Below are 21,753 nucleotides of genomic sequence, written 5' to 3'. Positions count from 1 at the left end.
TTTGCATGTGTGAATGGCCAAACTGAGCTCCACAGTGATCTTGAGCTGAACGTCACTTACTGTGACCTGATGAGAGCTGGCCAACCTGACGAGAGCGGGTAATTCCTAAACTCCTCATTTATTTGTGGTAATGTAGCCACTAGAACGACTGAAACTTTGTAAACTGTTAATTACTGGATATTTAGTGGCATTCTTCAGTGACAGCCCCTCCCTGGTGTGTGTCACTCATGCTGTCGTGCCATTCAGAAAGCAGTGGCGGCTGGTGTAGGGAGAAATGAGGATGGAAATTCTTCCTCAACCAGCCTGCTCTGACAGAAAGGCATGAGCCTGCCACTATGACAAACAGATGGATTATGAAATATTGTTTCTCATGGATTAAGGGAACATGTGCTCTCTCTTGGGAGTTAAGTTTGACAGCCCTAGTTTAGAGAAAGTTGAGTAAAATACACAGCAGGATTTGTCAGCATATTTTATTATGTCAGTCAAGGAGAAATCATCTCAAACAAAATTATGGTATACTCTGAATATTGACGTGAGATTATGTTTTTTTCTCCTTCGGGCATAAATAGTTTGGAAGTTATAGAATATATTAAGTATATTTCCTCAGGGAACTTTTCCTAGCTAGGAATGAATAGTATTAACTTTCAAAATGGGGGTACACTGTTTTTTGCAGCTTTATTTGAATATTCCTACTATACTGTATGTGTGCTTTGTATAAGGGTGTTAAATTGTACACTTAAGCCTATCCTTATAGAGGAAGATCCGCACTAGCTCAATTGATATTTAAAGGCAATGTTTCTGCGTTCGCAAATTCATAGTAAACACTGCATATGTTGGCTCAATAAGAAATGCCCTTTCAATTTCAATCGTGCTATAATGCAGATCTTCCATGATAGGGATTGAATCTAGCCCTTAATAGGTGTTAGGATTTTTTTAAACTGCTTTTTAAATTATCTCGATGTTATTTGGTTGCGAATAATGAATTAATTGAGATTGAAAATACACAAAACAATTTATCTTCCAACATAAACATGCCTGAACTTGGGAGAAAAAAACACCACGTCAACCAAAAACAATTAATAGATATATTATTTTATCTGAAAACGTATATGCCCAGTATGTAATAGTAAGTCAAAACATCCAACCGTGCGTGTGAATCAGTCGGCCTCGACCTGTCATGCAAGTACAGTATTTGTCTATACAATCTACAGTATCTCGAATAGAATGTTAACATATTGTCGATACCTTTTCCTTAGGGAAAAGAATAAACAACTTCAGCATGCAATGAGGTAACAGGTCATAACAGCCAAATCCTCTGCGAGGAAGCCTAAATGTATACTTTAACATGTATTCTTACTTGTAGGAGTTATCTCTGTGTGAGTGCAGAAGTTGTTAGAAACCCTCTTTCCAGGTGAGCTCTAGTCTGGTTCGGAGTGCAGTGACACAGCTCTATTCAGAACACATCATTCAAATGATATACTCTATGGCTGACTCGAAGGTCGACATTTTATCTTTTCGAAATTCTTATGAAACTCGTCTTGTGCTCAATAACCAGCTGTGGGGGAACAGGTTAAGGTAAATTCATGTTTTGTGGTTACGCAATATCGATTGGCTTCATCTCGACTGAATATCTTACGGGAACCCACTAATTCACAGGTGTGTATGGCTCCGTCCCAAAAAGGCACCTTATTCCCTGTATAGTGTACTACTTTCGACCAGACCCCTATGGGCCCTGGTCCAAAGTTGTGCACTATATAGGGAATAGGGTGCCATTTTGGATGCACTCTATCACTAGCTTACTGCTTGTAGTACTGCTTGACAAATGAATGTGTAAATAGTCATCTTTTGGTTAAACAAGCAAATGCCCCTATGTGTAGTATAGAGATTTATTCATGATGTTCATAATTGGACACCTTTATGCTGCGTTTACAGAAGCAGCCCAATTCAGATCTTTTGCCAATTATTTGCATATCTGATACCTATCTGATCTTCTTCCCTAACGTGTAAACAGCAAAAGACCACATGGAATCAGATCTGTTGACTTCCGATTTATACCATCTCCATATGTGGAGCTGAATCCTGATACAAACCCGATCCTCCATATGTGACCTCTGTCTGGACGCTCAGATCAGATTTCTTTGCTCTGAAATGTTACTTCTTTTTTTTTTACCATGATTTGCCTTGACCATGACAACCACCCTAATATTTAAAGGAACAGTGACAGGAAATGAGGATTGCATATGTGTGCTACTTCAGAGGCTACATCCGTGTGAGCAGAGAGGAGGTAAAATTAGAGGTTTCACTCTTGCCAAAAATCTATCCAAAATAAGCCCAAAGCGTTTCTATGGGCTTATTTTGGACCTAAGGTTTGTCGCCTGCCTTCCTGCCTTTGGGACAACGACTCCCATTGTTATGACGGAGACATGAGCGTTATACATATATATATGAATGGGCAAATCTGATATGGGTCACATGTAAAACTTGAGTGTAGACAAAAAAGATCAGATATAGAATGAAAATCAGATTTGGGTTCTTGTGGCTGTGTAAACACAGCCATAGTATGGCTATGTTAAGCAGCCTCCAACCTTGTTAATCTGAAAAAAATTGAAAGCGTTTTTTAAATAACGACCGTTCATCAATTAGAAAACAGTAACTGCTTTCTGGATTTTGAACCTATGTTCTTGAGACCTTAATACGTTTTGGTTGCATTCTTTGATTACTTTTGTAAAGGTAGCCATTTCAACCAAGTGTAATGTTGTTTCATTGAACTGAATTAAACATTTTATATATTAATAATATAATCATGGTTTGTATTTGATTTAATTCCCCTTTTAGAGGACTTGTGTAGGAACGTAACAATGACCCCTGTTCCGCGCTAACATTTGATCGAGGTGTTACAGTCAAGAACCTCTACCTTGGTCACAATCACTTCTAACCTCGAACGGGATTTCAACTTCAATAATACACATGTTCAGGTTGATCTTTCAATTGAAAGAGAGAAACTCCTCAAAAATGAGCTACGTCTAAAAAAAGGACACACTTGATCAAATCCAAGACAACGCACAAAATGACATGCGTTTGCATAGTAAAAGCTGTAAGTCGCTTGAACGCGGACTAACAAGTGAACCGCCCCCAAAAATGGGGGAAAACACGCCACACGTTAAGAACACTCAAAAGTGCACGTCCGTAGTGTTGCACAATGTACCACAGTCCCTATAATGCTCTGTATCATGCCCACATTTCTTGTCTTTGTAAAGATTCAGTTCCCTGTCCAGTTTTAGTTCCCCGTGATGGTGGTTGGGGTTGAGTTGTTGGGGCCAAATTGTAGGGCCAAGCGTAACCTTTTCACACTATCGTGCCAGCGCAGACCCTAGTGTGCTGGCCCAGATATTTTATTCTCTCTTGTGTGGAAAGGGCACTAGTCCGTCAGGTCCAGGCACCAGGACTGCTCTGTGCACTGAGTCTGAGCTCCCAGGCTGGATCTCCTCGACCTGGTCCCGGGGCTCTCGCTGTCCCTGCTCTCCGTGGAGCCCCCATTCCCCAGCAGGCACTCCAGACTGGTGTGTCCCACCGCTGCCGAGTCTCCCAAGGGGATGTGGGGAGGAGCGCAGTTGTCCTGCCTAGGAGGAGACTCTGAGTCCTGGGAACAGACGGACGATGGCCTGGGGAAGGAGGGGGCAGTTCCAGGGCTGGAATGGACAGACAGACTGTGCAGGTCATCGTCAAGGAGGCTGGAGGTGGATGTGTATTGCTGGGGGAAGTCATGGCTTGGAACCCCATCAATCCCCAGGACTGCAGCAGGTTCCCCCAGGGTAGGCCTTGCAGGGTGTAAAAGGGGTTCTGAGGCTAGGTAGATGTGCGGGTAGGTGCTGGGGTAGGTATCCAGGAGGCTGTGAGTAGACGTGGGAGCACTAGACAGCAGACAGCTGTACAAACCACTGCTAGGCGGCTGCAGACACAAGCTGGGTTGGGACTGGCTGATGCTAACTGGGCTAGTGTCAAGGCCAGGGCGACTCTCGCCAAAGTCCTCATGCCCAGCAGTGGTAGCCGTGCCTGGGCTACCACCACTCTGTAAGGTTGGGCTAATGCTAAGCAAGGAAGGGCCAGTCCAGGGATGGGGTGAGGTTCTACCAGATCCCCGGCAGGGTCCTGGCACGGCCGACGAGTCTGTCACATGGTAGAAGCTAGGGGGCCCTGGGCTGGAAGACTGAGGTTGGGTCTGGTAGTGGCCCTCTGGCTGTCCACCCCCTGTGGCCCTAGCCTGGCAGCTCCCCCCTGGAGCCTCACTGTAGCCCCAGCAAGGGTGGAGTGTGTCCGTGTGTCCCCCCTCCATGCTCCCAGGGTCCTGATGGAGGTGCAGGCTGCTGGGGGCCAGGTTGTAGGCTGTGCCAGTGCTGGCGGTGGAGTTGGGGTTGGAGACCATTTGGACGGCGTAGGGATAGGAGGAGGACAGGGAGGCTGTGTAGTGGTGCATAGCCACCTGGGCCTGGAGAAGGTGCATCATGTGATGGAGGTCCTTGGTCAGCTGAGACACTTCGTTGTTCAAGTTGCCCATCTAGGAAGAGAGAACATATACTCAGGGGTTAGATTGGGGAGGGGAAAGCGGCAACATATGAATGTATTCAGACCTTTTGATCTGCACCTTGAAGGCGAATATTCATGCAAGTCTCCCACTGACGTCACTAAATGATTCACGCGAAAGTCATAGTTTAGTGCGAGGATCTCAAGTCTGAATATCTCAATATGTAAATATATATATACTTTACATATGTCTGAAATGAACATGGCACAGGAGCCACTTTTCATAGCACGACCGCCACTTACAAAATAGCCCGACCCAAACGGCAGCGAATTTTGTTCTCTCAAGCATATCTTTGCAACTAATTTCCAGCCCTCACAGCGTGACTCTTACTCTCTCTGAAGCTTGCACAAAGTACGCCTATCCAACACGGACTAGCTACTGTTCTCTGTGACTAAGAAATGACCTGTTTACACATGCATCCCAAAAATTCCCAAGAGAGAGAGGGAGGGAGAGACTATAACGATTCAAAAAGGGGGAAAGTGGAAGGGCACATGGGGGGGGGGGGGTAGAAGGAATCCGAGGAGAATGTTAGGGCGGGTTGGGTTGTCATCATCAGGTATTTTTGGTATTGTCGAGTCAGCGCTTGCAGGTTTTTCTCTGCAATGCAGAAGCACCCTGCTGATTAATTAATACCCACTTCAGACAAGGCCTACCTAGAACCATCTGTATACTCCAGCACCACCTGCCACACATTTGCATCCACATTAGGGATTGGAAGAACACATTGTGCTACATAAAGGTGGAAATTGCATAGAATGTGATAGAATAAAGTCATTTTGAGTTGAATAGAATTTGGATAGAATAGAATAGGAATATAATAAAATACAATAGAGTTGGAATAGAATCGAAATCCAGAGATTGTGGTGGATGCCGATATGCATTTATATGCATTTATTAAGGGTTAATACATTTTCTCCAGTGAGAATTTATGAGCCTAGGTAACACGTTTGTTAAATCACAAGAAGGTTAACCGTTCAAGCTATGATTTGTACTTTCGGTCGTTCTTTGTAGTATCACCAAGTGGTTCACATATAATCCAAGATGTGGCGTTGAATGTGCAAATATGCTCATTCCTAATGCTATAGATATTTTCACCAATTGCATGTTTCAGCAAGAAACATAGAAGTAGTCTCAGAAAGAAAGTAGTAGTAGTCTCAGCAAGAAACATAGGAGTAGTCTCAGAAAGAAATATAGGACTAGTGTTCTCTTTCTCACTCAGCAGTTAGGCTGCACTGAGGCTTACTCTACTGTAATGTACTGTACCTTCTGGTTGAGCTGACTGATGCTCTGTCTAACCTCTTCCGACTCCAGAAGCAAAGTGGCGTTCACCTGCCTCGTATCTGTGGAGGAAGAAACAGAAGAAGACAAATACCTCTTAGGCTCATAAAACAAGGAATATGGTTCATTTGTTGTTTGGTGTGATTGATATGTTGAGTGGCTGTGTGTGATTGATTGATTTACAATACTGGAGTGTGCTAGCGAATATAATTAAAAGTTTACACTTCATCTATGGCATTGATACGTATATGTTTCCCCTTGCATCTGTGTTTGGTGTTAGCTAGTTCATGGCTAGCTAGGTCTTCATCTGTGTCTGGTGTTAGCTAGTTCATGGCTAGCTAGGTCTTCATCTGTGTCTGGTGTTAGCTAGTTCATGGCTAGCTAGGTCTTCATCTGTGTCTGGCGTTAGCTAGTTCATGGCTAGCTAGGTCTTCATCTGTGTCTGGTGTTAGCTAGTTCATGGCTAGCTTTAGTAACTCAAAAGGCTATTTTACATGGGAATCAGAATGACTGTTCGGGACCTTTAAGACAACTGTAACTTGGCCACTCAGGAACATTCACTGTCTTCTTGGTAAGCAACTCCAGTGTAGATTTGGCCTTGTGTTGTAGGTCATTGTCCTGCTGAAAGGTGTATTCATCCTCTCCCAGTCTCTGGTGTAAAGCAGACTGAAGGAGGTTTTCCTCAAGGATATTGTGCCTTGTTGCATACAAATGCACGTTTTGGGATATTTTTATTCTGTATATTTGTATTCTTCTTTTCATTTAGGTCATTATTGTGGAGTGAGTACAATGTTGTTGATCCATCCTTAGTTTTCTACCATCACAAGCATTGAACTCTAGCTGTTTTAAAACCACCAATGCTAGCATAACTAAGCAGTTTCATTCCTACAGCTCAGTTCCGAAGGACGGCTGTATCTTTGATGTGTCCAGGTGGTTTAATATATAAACTCTGCAATGACAACAAGCTCAGTCCGATGATGCTGTGACACACCGCCCCAGACCATGACGGACCCTCCACTTCCAAATCGATCCCGCTTCAGAGTACAGGCCTCGGTGTAACGCTCATTCCTTCGGGGATAAACGTGAATCCGACCATACCCCCTGGTGAGACAAACACTCGACTCATCAGTGAAGAGCACTTTTTGCCTGTCCTGTCTGGTCCAGCGACGGTGGTTTTGTGCCCATAGGTGACGTTGTTTCCGGTGATATCTGGTGAGGACTTGCCTTACAACAGGCCTACAAGCCCTCAGTCCAGCCTCTCTCAGCCTATTGTGGACAGTCTGAGCACTGATGGAGGGATTGTGCGTTCCTGGTGTAACTCGGGCAGTTGTTGTCATTCTGTACCTGTCCCGCAGGTGTGATGTTCGGATGTACCGATCCTGTGCAGGTGTTGTTACACGTGGTCTGCCACTGTGAGGACGATCAGATGTCCGTCCTGTATCCTTGTAGTGCTGGTGTCTCACAGTATGGACATTGCAATTTATTGCCCTGGCCACATCTGCAGTCCTCATGCCTACTTGGAGCATGCCTAAGGCACGTTCACGCAGATGAGCAGGGACCCTGGACATCTTTCTTTTGGTGTTTTTCAGTCAGTAGAATGGCCTCTTTAGTGTCCTAAGTTTTAATAACTGTGACCTTATTGCCTACCGTCTGTAAGCTGTTAGTGTCTTAACGACCGTTCCACAGGTGCATGTTCATTAATTTTTTATGGTTCATTGAACAAGCATGGGAAACAGTGTTTAAACCGTTTACAATGAAGATCTGTGAAGTTATTTGGATTTTTATGAATTATCTTTGAAAGGGTCCCGAAAAAGGGACATTGCTTTTTTTGATGAGTTTACTACCGTTCAAAATGTTAGGGTCACTTAGAAATGTCCTTGTTTTTCAAAGGAAAGCACATTTTTTGTCATTAACATCATATTGATCAGAAATACAGTGTAGACATTGTTAATGTTGTAAATGACTATTGTAGCAGGAAACAGCTGATTTTGAATGGAATATCTACATAGACGTATTATCGTATTATCAGCAACCATCACTCCAGTGTTCCAATGTCACGTTGCGTTAGCTAATCCAAGTTTATCATTTTAAAAGGAAAAAGAAAACCTAAACCCTTTTGCAATTATGTTAGCATGGTTGAAAACTGTTGTTCTGATTAAAGAAGCAATAAAACTGGCCTTCTTTAGACTAGTTGAGCATCAGTCTTTGTAGGTTCGATTACAGGCTCAAAATGGCCAGACACAAAGAACTGTCTTCTGAAACACGTCAGTCTATTCTTGTTCTGAGAAATGAAGGCTATTCCATGCCAAGAAACTACTATTTAATGAAGCTGCCAGTTGAGGACTTGTGAGGCGTCTGTTTCTCAAACTAGACACTCTAATGTACTTGTCCTCTTGCTCAGTTGTGCACCGGGGCCGCCCACTCCTCTTTCTATTTTGGTTCGAGTCAGTTTGCGCTGTTTTGTGAAGGGAGAAGTACACAGCGTTGTACGAGATCTTCAGTTGTAGTTCAGTTGTAGTTATGTGATTTGTTAAGCCCAAACTAATTTAGGCTTGCCTAAACAAAAGGCCTGAATCCATTACACTTATGCAACTATATTTTAGTTATGGATTTTTGATTTATAAAAACAATATATACATTTTTCACTTTGACAGAGTATTTAGTGTAGTTTTTTGAGAAAAAAAATGACAAAACCATTTCAATCCTACTCTGTAACACAATAATATGTAAGCCACTGTATGTACGTTGAAAACATTGTATGTTAATAGCACATTTTCGCTTACATTTTCTCAAGTTGGAGCTAAGTTTGGGCCAACTGGTAATTTTTAGTTCAGGTAACACTTGGAAAAACACTTGTTTTTTACTTAGGTCCTGGAAGTTATCTAGGTTCCCGTTCCTTATAATTGTACTGAATGATGTGATGCCTTTCTGCGTCCATTGTTTAAACCTGCTGTCCTGAGTTGCAGGGATGAAGCTGGGGTCGTATGCGGGCCAACTCAGCAGTTTGATCTCTCTGTCTAAATGATTTTGCTTAACTACCCTAAACCATGTCTTCAGAGAGAAATTAATCCACTGATTTTGTCTATTGTATATTTCTTTTACCATGTCCTTGTTTCCCAAAACTGACTGTATGGGTATCTCTGTCAAAGTAGTCTCGATGTCTTTCCATTTGGATTCGTATTCTGAATTGCACCAACACACCAGAGGTCTCATTTGGGCTGACACATAATAATCTTTTAGGTTTGGTAAGGCCATACCCCCACAGTTTTTTTGTAACTGTAATGTTGTATATCTAGTTCTTGGTCTCTTACTCTTCCAGATAAACCTTGATATCCGTTTATCCCGTTCCCTAAACTATTTAGGCAGGATTTCTATGTGCAGTGATTGGAACAAATACAGTAACCTCAGCAGGATGTTCATTTTGATTGTTTCAATTCTACTACTAAGATCTAAGGGAAGTGAATTCCACCTGTCTAGGTCATCATATATTTTCTTGTTAATGTGATCGTAATTCATGCAATAAAGTTTGGGTGTATCTTTTGGTAAATTTTCTCCCAGAGATTTAATGGATGAAGAGGTCCAGTGGAAGTTATAGCTACTCTTCAGCTCTTCCTGTGGGGTAGATTTATATACTAGGGCTTGGATTTTGTGTACGCTAAGCACACACCCTGAATATGTTCCAAATGTTTGTAAAACATCCATCAATCTAGGTACACTTGAGCCTGGGTCTTTAAGGAATAACAGAACATCATCCGCATATATGTTCACTGCCTCTTATTGTTATTCCCTCTAAGTTTAGGTCCTGTCTTATTGCCTGTGCTAATGGTTCTAGGTACAAGGAGAAGAGCGTGGGTGAAAGATTACAGCCTTGTCTTGCCCCTCGCTCTAATTTTATCGTTCGTGTCAAATGTCCATTTATCTTTATTCTAGCGGTCAGACATGAATACAGTGTTTTGATGCACTATATCACTTCTTTGTTGAAACCAAATCTTTCCATAATTTGGAATAGGTAATCCCATCCCACTGAATCAAATGCTTTTTCTGCATCTAGGCTGATTAATATTGCACTTGTCTTATTCTGAGTAATGTGGTCCATGACATGTAGTGTTCTCCTTATATTGTCCTGTGTCTGCCTATTTTGTATGAAACCAGTTTGATCTCCGTCAATCAATTCTGGGATTATGTTCTCCATTCTTTTGGCTATTATTGATGCATATAGTTTATAATCTGTGTTAAGAATTGCGATAGGTCTATATGAACTGCATTCTTTCTTATCTTTACCCTCTTTTGGGATTACTGATATGATGGCCTCTCTCCATGACGGTGGGAGACCCCCCTCCCTCAGTGTCCAGTTAAAACAGGCCTTAAGTAGAGGTGCTAATTGTTCTCTGAAGGTCTTGAACCATTCTGATGGGAAGCCATCAGTGCCTGGAGACTTGTTGACTTTTTGTTGAGATATTGCTTTATTAATTTATTCAGTGGATATTTCTAAAGTTAGTCTATCATTTTGCTCTGTCCCAATTGAGGGGAGATCAAGTGAGTTCAAAAAGTGCCCTATTGTCTGTGCATCTGCCTTCTCTGGTTGCTTGTACAGATTTGTGTAATATGATTCAAATGCATTCTGTATTTCATCTAATTTGCATGTGATCTTTTTTGTTTTGGAGGCTGTCACGGCTGGCTGAAGGACTGGACCAAGTTGCAGCATGGTAAGCGTACATTTTCTATTTATTAAAAAATGACGCTGACAAAACGAAGAACAAAAACCAAACCGTGAAGCTTTGGGCTATGTGCCCTGAACAAAGACAACGTTAACTTCCCACAAAACAGGTGGGGGGAAAGGGTACCTAAGTATGGTTCTCAATCAGAGACAACGATAGACAGCTGCCTCTGATTGAGAACCACACCCGGCCAAACACATAGATATAGAAAATCATAGAACATAGACTGCCCACCCAAATCACACCCTGACCAAACTAAAATAGAGACATAAAACGCTCTCTACGGTCAGGGTGTGACAGGGTCTTTTATTTTTTAAATGATATTCTATTCTTGTTGTTTCCTGAGTTACCATGCTAGTAATTTGGTTGCCTTTGAGCCTGCTTCATAATATCGTTGTTTCAGGAACCTAAGCTTTTTCTCTACTTCTTCTCTATAAATCTGGTAAATTTCCTATTTTACCTTTTGAATCTCTCGTAATATAAGAGGTTCTTTGTATTGACTATGAGATCGTTCTAAGTTTCTTCGGGTTTCCTGTAATTTCAGCAGTTTCTGTGCTTTACTCTTTTTCTTGAGAGATGATGTGGCTATGATCTTCCCTCTAATAACCGCCTTAGCTGCATCCCACAATATAGCAGGAGATACTTCCCCATTATCATTATTCTCCAGATAGATGTTCAATTCTGTCTTTATTGATTCCTTGAATGCTGTATCATTCAGCATGCTTGTATTAAGTCTCCATATAGTATTTATTGGTTTGCTATCAAGGTGTAGAGTTAAGTAAACTCCATTATGATCTGATTAGTCTCTCTGTCCAATCCAACAATCCTTAAGCCTGTGTATCTGCACTGTACATAGAAAAAAGTAGTCTAACCTGGAGTATTCAGTGTGGCGGACTGAGAAAAAAGTATATTCCTTATCGGTCTTGTGGGTGTCACGCCATACATTGAGCAGTCCTAGATCCTGAGGTATCCTATTGATCTTTTTGGCAACTAGGCTCATTTTCCTATTTTGGTTTGTGCTGTCCAATTTAGAGTTTATAATTGTGTTAAAGTCCCCTCCACAGAAGAGTGTCAGAGGTTTCTGTGGCAATTAGAAGACCATGTCACTCCCTGGGGGTGCGTATACATTAAATAATGTAACTTCCTTTTTATCCAGTATAAATCTACCCTCCTTGTCTTTTATTTCTGACATAAACTCAAAATTAACTGAATGTGGGATCATGGTTGCAACTCCCCTTCTACCCATTTTGTAAGACGAAAAAAAAAAGTGTTTCTATATCCCATTTTCTTGAGTTTCTCGTGTTCAGGTGTGGATAAGTGAGTTTCCTGACAGAATAGTATGTCACCTCTCTCCCGTTTCATCTTTGCTATGACCTTATTTCTCTTGATGTCACTCCCCAGTCCGTTTACATTGAGACTTATGACCTTAAATTCCCCATGATGCATCGATATAAATTTTAAAAAACTGTGAACCATATCTGCCTGCTTATCATGAACCTAAAAATGAACGAAAAATCAAGAACGATAATAAAGTAAAACAAAGTGGGAAAATAATTTGGTATTTGGACTCCCATGTCAGAGGACTGTCTCTTGCCTCTGGGGTTTGAGGGGATGAGCCTGTCCGCAGGATGGGCCCCTCGCTCAGATGTGAAAATGCGTGACATAGTCACAAACAAGACCTGGTGGAACCGAAAATAATAAGGGCGACTATTTCGTCACTTATACACATCGGTTAATTACAAGTGAAAACTAAATCGGTCATGCTTGGATATCATGAATCCTCCCCTTGATACGCCCTTCTGTCGCCCCGTTGTCAATGTGTCATTAATCCTCAGCTAATATATATGTTATTAACGTGACGCTACTTAGTGTGTTCGTAAAGAACACATGCTTTTGGCTACTCACCCTTGTTCAGCATTAGGGGAAAATAGGGGATATATTTTACCTATTGTAATGTCAACCGTAACAAGCCCAAACTAGTTTTGATTGAATTACATTGCCCAATATGTCCTTTACTGCCTTGTCTCACCTCTGAAGACACCTGAGATGTCATTTAATTTCTCTAACTTCTATTCTGCATATGGGACAGCATGATGTCTGCCCCAGTTTGAACCCCACGTTCACCTTCAAGCCATCTGGCTCCCCGGTGAGACTCCCGCAGCGGGTGCGGTCAGGGTGCGGTCAACGCAGGGTTTAAGACGGGTTTAGCGTTACCTTCACTGGGACGTCCCGTGGTGCTGGCCTTGGGCCCACTGTGCTCCATGTTGAAGAGGAACGTGCGACCATTGTCCTCGATGCCGTCGACAACCCTGGCAGGGAGAGGGGGGCAACAGTAACAGTAGAGCCCCTTTCAATTATCAAATTATCATCCGTCGCCACACGACCCAAGGAGCCGCAATGGGAGCCCCACTGGCAGCTGCCCATGCAGGATTAACCTGAGTAGAGCTGAAACTCTCTGGGCCGGAGGACATCGGAGCCTTATGGGCCACATTACAGTATTGCCTTCATGTGGGGCTCACTAGACACCGTCCGATACATTATGAATATGGATGGATGGTGTGTGGTAGGGGTTGGATGAAATTAAAAAATCTTATTGCTTTACTAAAGTGGTTTGAGATCTGGTGAGATATTAAATGGGCTTTAAATGCTATTGGAGAAGCTTGTAAATGCAATCCCATATCATTACACAGTGTTCACATTGCTATTTAGTTACAATTGCACGATGGAAATGTGGTTGAAGTTTAAAATGTTTTACTGCAATGTGTCCAGTTTAGCCTTGGCGAATGACTCTTTACAAAACAAAATGACTATATCACAGTATCCACACTAGCACACTACTTAATACACTTTGTCAATGCTGTACATCACTTAATATTACCTAGTGCACAAGTTTGGATATTCAGACAGCGATAAAGTGAAAGTCCAACAAAACTTGGGCCTCTGTGTGTGTGGTTTACCTTGGACTGAGGTCCGGCGGTACAAAATAGCTGACAGTGGGAATCAGCAGCTTGGAGGGCTTGCGGCCCTGACTCCCTGCCCCCAACTCCCCTGAGGTAGAGGGACTAGCAGGGGCTGCCACTGGGACACTGTGCTCCTTTTTCGGCAGCGGCTGTGGGGAAGACAGGCTGTGGCCCCGGGGTAGGCCTCCCCGGCTCAGATTGGGCGAACGGCAGCGCCGCAGGGCATTGAACTGCCTTAGCTCGTCACCCAGCAGATTGCCCAGGGAGGTGCGGCGCACGGGGCTGCTCAGGCTGGGCAAGAGGAGGTTTGCACGGCGGGTGCGGGACGCTGGTGATAGGTGGTAGTACTCATCTGAGTCGTCATGGAGACCTCCTTTTGTCTCAATGATGGACGGGAGCTTGTGCTCTGTGGAACCTCGGCGGTTCTGGGCGTCAGGGAAAAAAAAGAAAATGTATCAATTTCTCATATTTATTTCAACCTTATTTGAGCAGGGTTCATTAGAATACAACATGGATTTTTTTTTTTTTCTTTGCAAAGGGGGGGAAATAAGACTGTTGCTTATTGGATAAGTCTAGAAAGTCCCTTCACTGTTTTAGTCCTTTTTCTTTCGTTTCACACCTAATGAACATGCTGATCTCATTTACAGAGGGATGAGTAAAATTGAATAAACCAATTGGAAGCTGGGGATTATGTGATGTGATTCAAGTTCTTTATATTGAATTCATATGTAGTTTTATCAAGCTACGGGTGGATATGAGAAATTGCAAGGTTGATGCTGTTGCTGAATCTTTATATGATAAAACAAAAACATGTGACACTGAAGGAGAATTCAATTGGGCAAGCGAGGTGTCAAAAAAACATTAGCCAAACCTACATTCATAAGCCCATAAGGCTTATTATTAACAGAGATATTGACCCAGTTAGCGATCTGACTCCAGGGAGTGAACCGTTTTCTCTGCTCCAAATGAGTTCCAACCTTCAGGGGAAGTCCTGGGTCTTATTCATTAGGGCATAATGGGAAACATTTCAAAAGTGAAACAAAAAATGTGTCCAAGTAGTCCCTCTCTGTTCCAGTCCGCTTTCTTCCATTTGGTGCCTAATGAACCTGACCCTGGCGACGGGCTGGCACTAACCCCTACAGAGAAGTTATAGCAACATGACCCTGATTTTTTTTTTTACAAATCCAAACACACTTCAGAAAACGTGTGTTTGGATTACAATCATCAAGTCATGACAGAAACCCATGTTATACAGATCCAGTTGAAGTCTGAAGTTTACATACACCTTAGCCAAATACATTTTAAACTCAGTTTTTCACAATTCCTGACATTTAATCCAAGTAAAAATTCCCTGTTTTAGGTCAGTTAGGATCACCACTTTATTTTAAGAATGTGAAATGTCAGAATAATAGTAGAGAGAATAATTTCTTTCAGCTTTTATTTCTTTCATCACATTCCCAGTGGGTCAGAAGTTTACATACACTCAATTAGTATTTGGCAGCATTGCCTTTAAATTGTTTAACTTGGGTAGCCTTCCACAAGCTTCCCACAATAAGTTGGGTGAATTTTGGCCCATTCCTCCTGGCAGAGCTGGTGTAACTTAGTCAGGTTTGTAGGCCTCCTTGCTGGCACACGCTTTTTCAGTTCTGCCCACAAATTTTCTATAGGATTGAGGTCAGTGTTTTGTGATGGCCACTCCAATACCTTGACTTTGTTGTACTTAAGATATTTTGCCACAACTTTGGAAGTATGCTTGGGGGTCATTGTCCATTTGGAAGACCCATTTGCAACCAAACTTTAACTTCCTGACTGATACCTTCAATATATCCACATCTCATGATGCCATCTGTTTTGTGAAGCGCACCAGTCCCTCCTGCAGCAAAGCACCCTCACAACATGATGCTGCCACCCCCGTGCTTCACAGTTGGGATGGTGTTCTTCGGGTTGCAAGCTTCCCCTTTTTCCTCCAAACATAACGATGGTCATTATGGCCAAACAGTTCTATTTTTGTTTCATCAGACCAGAGGACATTTCTCCAAAAAGTACGATCTTTGTCCCCATGTGCAGTTGCAAACTGTAGTCTGGCTTTTTTATGGCGGTTTTGAAGCACTGGCTTCTTCCTTGCTGAGCGGCCTTTCAGGTTATGTCGATATAGGGCTCATTTTACTGTGGGTATAGATAATTTTGTACCTGTTTCCCCCAGCATCTTCAGAAGGTCCTTTGCTGTTGTTCTGGGATTGATTTGCACTTTTCGCACCAAAGTAGGTTCATCTTCCTGAGCAGTATGACGGCTGCATGGTCCCATGGTGTTTATACTTGCGCACTATTGTTTGTACAGATGAATATGATACCTTCAGGCGTTTGGAAACTGCTCCCAAGGATGAACCAGAGGTTTTGGCTGATTTCTTTTGATTTTCCCATGATGTCAAGCAAAGAGGCACTGAGTTAGGCCTTGAAATACATCCACAGGTACACCTCCAATTGACTCAAATGATGTCAATTAGCCTATCAGAAGCTTCTAAAGCCATGACATAATTTTCTGGAATTTTCCAAGCTGTTTAAAGGCACAGTCAACTTAGTGTATGTAAACTTCTGACCCACTGGAATTGTGATACAGTGAATTACAAGTGAAATAATCTTTCTCTAAACAATTGTTGGAAAAATTACTTGTGTCATGCACAAAGTAGATGTCCTAACCGACTTGCCAAAACTATAGTTTGTTAACAAGAAATGTGTGGAGTGGTTGAAAAACGAGTTTTAATGACTCCAACCTAAGTGTATGTAAACTTCCGACTTCAACTGTCGTGGGATGAACTAGTAAGGGTGCATTTGAAATAAATGGCATGTGACAGGCAGGTTTATGTGGAATGGGGAACTTTGACGAGTGGAATGGGGAAAAGAATGGTCAGTTAGACTACATGGAGGCAATATTATTGAAGTTGCATGGACGGCACTCACGTGTGGAAGCCTGGGCGACCTTGAGAACCTTGTCAGGCCCTGTGAAAAGAGTAATACAAGAGGAATGATTGTAAATAAGGAAGACAAATTCGATTTTTTTCATAGTATGACATTTTTATCGATTTGCACACACGCACTTTAACACATCCTTTATGCATTCAGGTAGTCCACTTTTCCGAATCCTCCTTTTGGGGATATATTATGTCTTATAAAGTCACATGAACCTGTTTCCTAAGCCCCCCAATGTTATTTCTTTGATCATTATCTAAATGTTGCTAGGGATGGCATCTTTGCCACGCAGACTGAATCTGTTCATTGGTCCTGCATTGGATGGCAGTTCTTCTCTCTGCTGCCATGGAGGGAAATTGCCAGCAATGTATCGCAATTACGGGCTTCAACTATGAACTTTATACCGTGAAACTTTTTTTTTTGTCGAAGCCTATCTTCACATATTCTGAATACATGTTTTCTCTCTGACAGTACAGTTTCTTGTATGTACAATACACACCACTATAATCCTTGCTTTCTCTTTGATCATAACACACGGCACAGGCAGCTCAAGATAGTGACAGTAAGCCTCCTTAGAGAAAATACAAGTATCTCCCTTACTGCCAATAAAAATAAATGCAATAAACAGGCTTCCTTTCTTAGATTTTTTTCAGTGACAACATCAAGTCTTTGGTAACAATATTGAACAATGTATATAATATAGGTGAGCTATTACTGGAAAAAGAAGGGCTCATCTTTCACACTGGGGGAAAAGTTTTCCAAAGGGAGACAGCCTCCCTGAAGCTAATGGGAATGTCATTACTGACATTAATTGTTATCAATTAATGGGTAAACTTATGCATTTCAAGTCCTGCCAGTGGCCCACATAGCAAATAGATTTAGAGAGAGTTCAATCAAATATTGTTATCTCTTAACTCAAAAGAGAGTGTGGTGACTCTCTGTAGGCTGTGTGTGCGTGTGCATGTGTGTGTGTGTGTGTGTCTGCGCATGCCGTGCGTATGTCAAAAAAAGTGCTATGAGCAAGTGATAGGGGCTATTGTCTGTGAGTGTTTGTGTGTGTGGACAGTGGATAGGGCCTGGCTACCAGTGTGGAAGTTAACTATCTATAACAGAGTTTTTATAACTGCTTATGAGTATATTATGGACTCTTATGGTCAGTGTAGTACTATTATAAGGCATTGTAAAGGACATTGTAATAAGCATGATACCCTTCGTTAAAGTGTTATCCAGATTTTCAGCACTGAGTTCTCCTTCGCCTGTGCGAGGTTGAAGCCTGCACCCCTGGCCTCGTGCCAGAGCCCACTTCGAACAGATGGTGAGAGGGAACTAGAGCATTGCTCAGACCCAAAACCTGATTACAAACCACTTTGCGGGCCCGCAATTCGACGCACAGTTTGAAGACAGACAGTGCAAGGCTGCCAAATGAATGGGAAACAAATATCATTTCATTTCAACCAAATGCCTTCATTTCATTTCTTCTTGTGCGCCATGCTCAAATTGCCCCCCACCCCCCCGAAAAAAAAACACATTAAGAATACATTTGAATCCAAACCGAACGCTTGAACAAATGTAATATCAGCGTCGCTCAAATCTCGTTTCTGAAGACATGAAAGGAAATGAGATGAAATGCTGGCAACGTGACTAGAAAAAAAAAACGCTCAAATAATCCAAAAGATGACAAGGCGGCGATACAAAGGCCTTGTAAAAAAATTACACGCCTTTGACTGATAAAAGCTTAGCTAGTAGCTATTTCTTCACGTCTGTCATTTGATTCGCCATGTTGTCAAACCACAAGGGATTTACAAAACTCCATTCCCTTCTATTGTTTGGAAGAGGTTGAGGGGAGTCTGTGAGCTGATGCCAGCAGTCATAACTCAAACCTACTGCATTTATGTTGTACAGACACATTTAGTAAATACTTCTGTTAACAACTGCAAGACATACTAAAAATATAAAGCATTTCTGAAATTCTTATGAACAGTTTATGAAGGTGGCATGTATGGGTTATGAATGTGTTATGAAGTCCTTTTGTAGGTCACCTTCAAGTAAAGCACCAGACTTTCCTCTGTTTACAGCCTTTCCAAAGTAATCACACATTAAATACATTTTTTGTTGTTGTTGCTTTTTGTGAATTAAGCAACTGTCACTTGTTCTGGGGTAATGACCGCTGTGGGTAGAACATGCCCTTATGCACAGATCTTGGATCAGCTTCTCTCCCCAACCCCTAACCTTATCCATTAGGGGCGAAAACCACAAACCTGATGTTAGATTAGCATCTAGGGACACGTTTATCCCACTCTGTTATGTGTAGAGCGGGGCTAGGATATGCGTAACAGTAGCACTGACAAATAGAATTGCCATGACAATAAAGTTACCGAGTTTGATTGGTCAAGAGAGGATTGATCAATTGTGCAGAAGGAACGTCAAGGAGAGTGACAATGACATGAGGCATTTTAGTGTAAAAACAGCCTATGTAATGGTTTGCTTTATTCACCTCTAAAAATGTTGTATATTTGCGATTTTAAATGAGTATAGCATCAACTTCTTTCATTGAAATGTTTTTAGAGTTTTGGTAGAGGTTGCAGTGGAGGTGTGTGTGTCTCACCTCTGCCTCGCTGCCTTCTCTCAGGTTGTATGTGAGGTTGTGGAGGATATCTGCAGTGAACAGGCTGGCGTACTCCGGGTAGAACTCCAGCACCTCCCTTAGAGCCCGCACACTGATGTACTGCAGGTCGCAGTAGGTCAGCGCCTTCACGTCCGCATTAGTCTTGATCACGTGATCCGTCCCCGGCAGGTCAGAGCCAATCAGATCCCCCTTCCCTGTAACCAACCAGTCAGCAACATACAGTACGGCACGTGTTGGTGCTACTGAGCAATCATTGGCCCTGTCCAGAAACCCCCTAGCCTCTACCCCATAGGTACTTGTGGAAATCTCCTCTAGTACCCCCAGCCAGTTCTAGTACCCCCAGCCAGTTCTAGTACCCCCAGCCAGTTCTAGTTCCTCCAGACAGTTCTAGTACCCCCAGCCAGTTCTAGTTCCTCCAGACAGTTTTAGTACCCCCAGCCAGTTCTAGTACCCCCAGCCAGTTTTAGTTCCTCCAGCCAGTTCTACTTTTTTGAACAAATCCAGTACTAGCACACGTTATTCAACTAATAAAGGACTTGATGAATAATAGATCAATTGAGTGGATCTGGGTACTCGAGGAGAGGTTAAGGGAACTCTGGTATAAGCAAGGTGGTGAAAGTCCTATCAAGCCCATCAAATGTTTATCATATTCCATCCCCACTAGTCTCTCTTCAGAGTAGAGTGAAGTTGCCCCTAGACACTGATCTTTGGTCAGTTTAGCATTTTCCCCACTAATGGTTAAGGTTTGAATTGGGGGAAGGGAAGCTGATCCTAGATCTGTACCTAAGGGGAACTTCACCCTCTCTCTTCGGTCCCACATATGACCTACATGACAATGACCTTTGACCCCTATACTAACCTAGGATGGCCAGCACCATGCTGTCCTTGAGCACCTCCAGGGAACCCGAGCAGACAAAGTAGTTAGCATGGAGCGCGTCGCCCTGCCGGATCAAGTACTCGCCAGGGGCGCAGAACGAGGTCTTGATGTGGAGGGAGAGCGAGCGCAGACAGCCACGGCTGGCCCCCTCGAACACGGGCAGCTGCAGGATGTCCTTGTTCAGGTGCATGGCGATGTCGGCCCGCAGCTCGTCTGGGAAGTCGTGCAAGAGCTGGAACAGAGAGACAGAGGAAGAGAGAGAGATAGAGAGAGGGAGCGGTGAGGGAGAGAGATGGAAAGCCAGCAGGAAAGAGAGAAAAAGAGAGAGAGAGCACTTGACCAATGTAAAAAGGACCATGACAACTTATCAATGTGGCTACCATATAGTGTGTTGTAATAGAGTAGTGGCTGGAGGGCACACACTTAAAGTTGTAAAATGTATTTTAATGTAAAAAATATATATATTATAATGTATATTACTGTCTTAATTTTTGCTGCACACCAGGAAATGTAGCTGCTGCCTTGGCATGAGCTAATGGGGATCCATAATAATTACAAAATGCAATAAGATAGCATAAATCTGAGCTGGATCAGTGTGTTTTATGCATTATTCTGTTGTTGTATTGTGGTTGCATTATGGTCGTATGACCTTACCTCGTTGGCATCGATGCCATTGTTAACGGACCAGGTGGTCTGGAAGTACTCCAGCATTCGCTGTTTGAGCTGCTGGGGAAGACGGTGAACCCTGATGAAGTCCTTCAAGTCCTTCATGCGCGTGTGGTAGAGGGAGCGCCGCGAGTACATCCGCTGGATGATGGCCGTCACGTTACCAAATACCACCGCATGCATCAGGGCTGGGGGGAGAGAACAGAAGAGAAGAGGAGAGGAAAGGAGAGGAGATGCAGAGGAACAAGGTACACATTTTAAATCCCCATAACGACAGTGCGACTTACAAATGAAAAGACGCCAAACTGCATCCAAACTTTGGGCCTGGACCTGGCATGCCCGCTTGCCCGGGTGGCAGCGCCAAACCAGGGTGCCACACTCACCCCCTATGAGCATAGTGCAGATAGAGAAGATCTTCTCAGCGTCAGTGTTGGCACACACATTGCCGAAGCCCACGCTGGTGAGGCTACTGAGGGTGAAGTAGAGGGCAGCGATGTAGGAGCTGCGTACTGAGGGTCCGCCCAGTGTGCTGTTGGCGTATGGAGTCTCCAAACGCTTGCCCAGCTCATGGAGCCAACCTGGAGGGTAGGGGGTGTAGGGGTGAGACCAGGTCTGAAGGTCAGCATTCATATAACTCCAAGCCACGCTTACTTGTATAACTTAGGGTTTAAAAAAATATATATATATATATGAATCAACATTGAGAATTCAGACAAGTTGTGCTGGAAGAAAACTGGGCTGGGGAGAAAGAAAACGTTATTTTTTGTGAACAAATATTTCATTTTGTCGACATAATAAAACAAATTGTTGTGGAAATCTGTTGCAGCTCAGGTCAACTACAAAACCCACAATGCAATGCTCTCTCTCTTGGCTGGCTGGCTAGCTAGTTAGCTAGCAAACTTAGCTACACACAATAATACTAAAGTTAAAATCAGCATGTGGAGTATCTAGTGAGCTGTAAAATTGCCTAAACAAACTGCACTATCAATTTGAGAGTATATCTCACTGAGTTCAACTTGTCAGAGCGAGTGCAGAGTATGCAACAATGGCCCTTTCCCACATTTCCCAAAGACACAGGG

General features: G+C 42.9%; 1 protein-coding gene across 1 annotated transcript in view; it reads right to left on the bottom strand.

Annotated features, from left to right (window-relative positions):
* Window positions 1–452: 452 nt before the first annotated feature.
* Window positions 453–21,753, bottom strand: part of kcnh4b (potassium voltage-gated channel, subfamily H (eag-related), member 4b) — a 62,462-nt gene continuing 41,161 nt past the window's right edge. The window contains exons 8-16 of the mRNA XM_029629576.2: window positions 21,058–21,252; window positions 20,663–20,862; window positions 19,991–20,240; window positions 19,111–19,325; window positions 16,497–16,535; window positions 13,536–13,963; window positions 12,793–12,887; window positions 5,846–5,922; window positions 453–4,555 (exon numbers count right to left, since the gene is read on the bottom strand). Coding sequence (XP_029485436.2) covers window positions 3,419–4,555; window positions 5,846–5,922; window positions 12,793–12,887; window positions 13,536–13,963; window positions 16,497–16,535; window positions 19,111–19,325; window positions 19,991–20,240; window positions 20,663–20,862; window positions 21,058–21,252 — 2,636 coding nt within the window. The 3' untranslated portion in view covers window positions 453–3,418. The remainder of the gene's footprint in view (window positions 4,556–5,845; window positions 5,923–12,792; window positions 12,888–13,535; window positions 13,964–16,496; window positions 16,536–19,110; window positions 19,326–19,990; window positions 20,241–20,662; window positions 20,863–21,057; window positions 21,253–21,753) is intronic.

This window comes from Oncorhynchus nerka, linkage group LG23, assembly GCF_034236695.1.
Source record: "Oncorhynchus nerka isolate Pitt River linkage group LG23, Oner_Uvic_2.0, whole genome shotgun sequence".
In the NCBI taxonomy this organism is placed as follows: Eukaryota; Metazoa; Chordata; class Actinopteri; order Salmoniformes; family Salmonidae; genus Oncorhynchus; species Oncorhynchus nerka.
The sequence above is the reverse complement of the archived record's forward strand: the minus strand, read 5'-3'. Positions and strand labels throughout refer to the sequence as shown.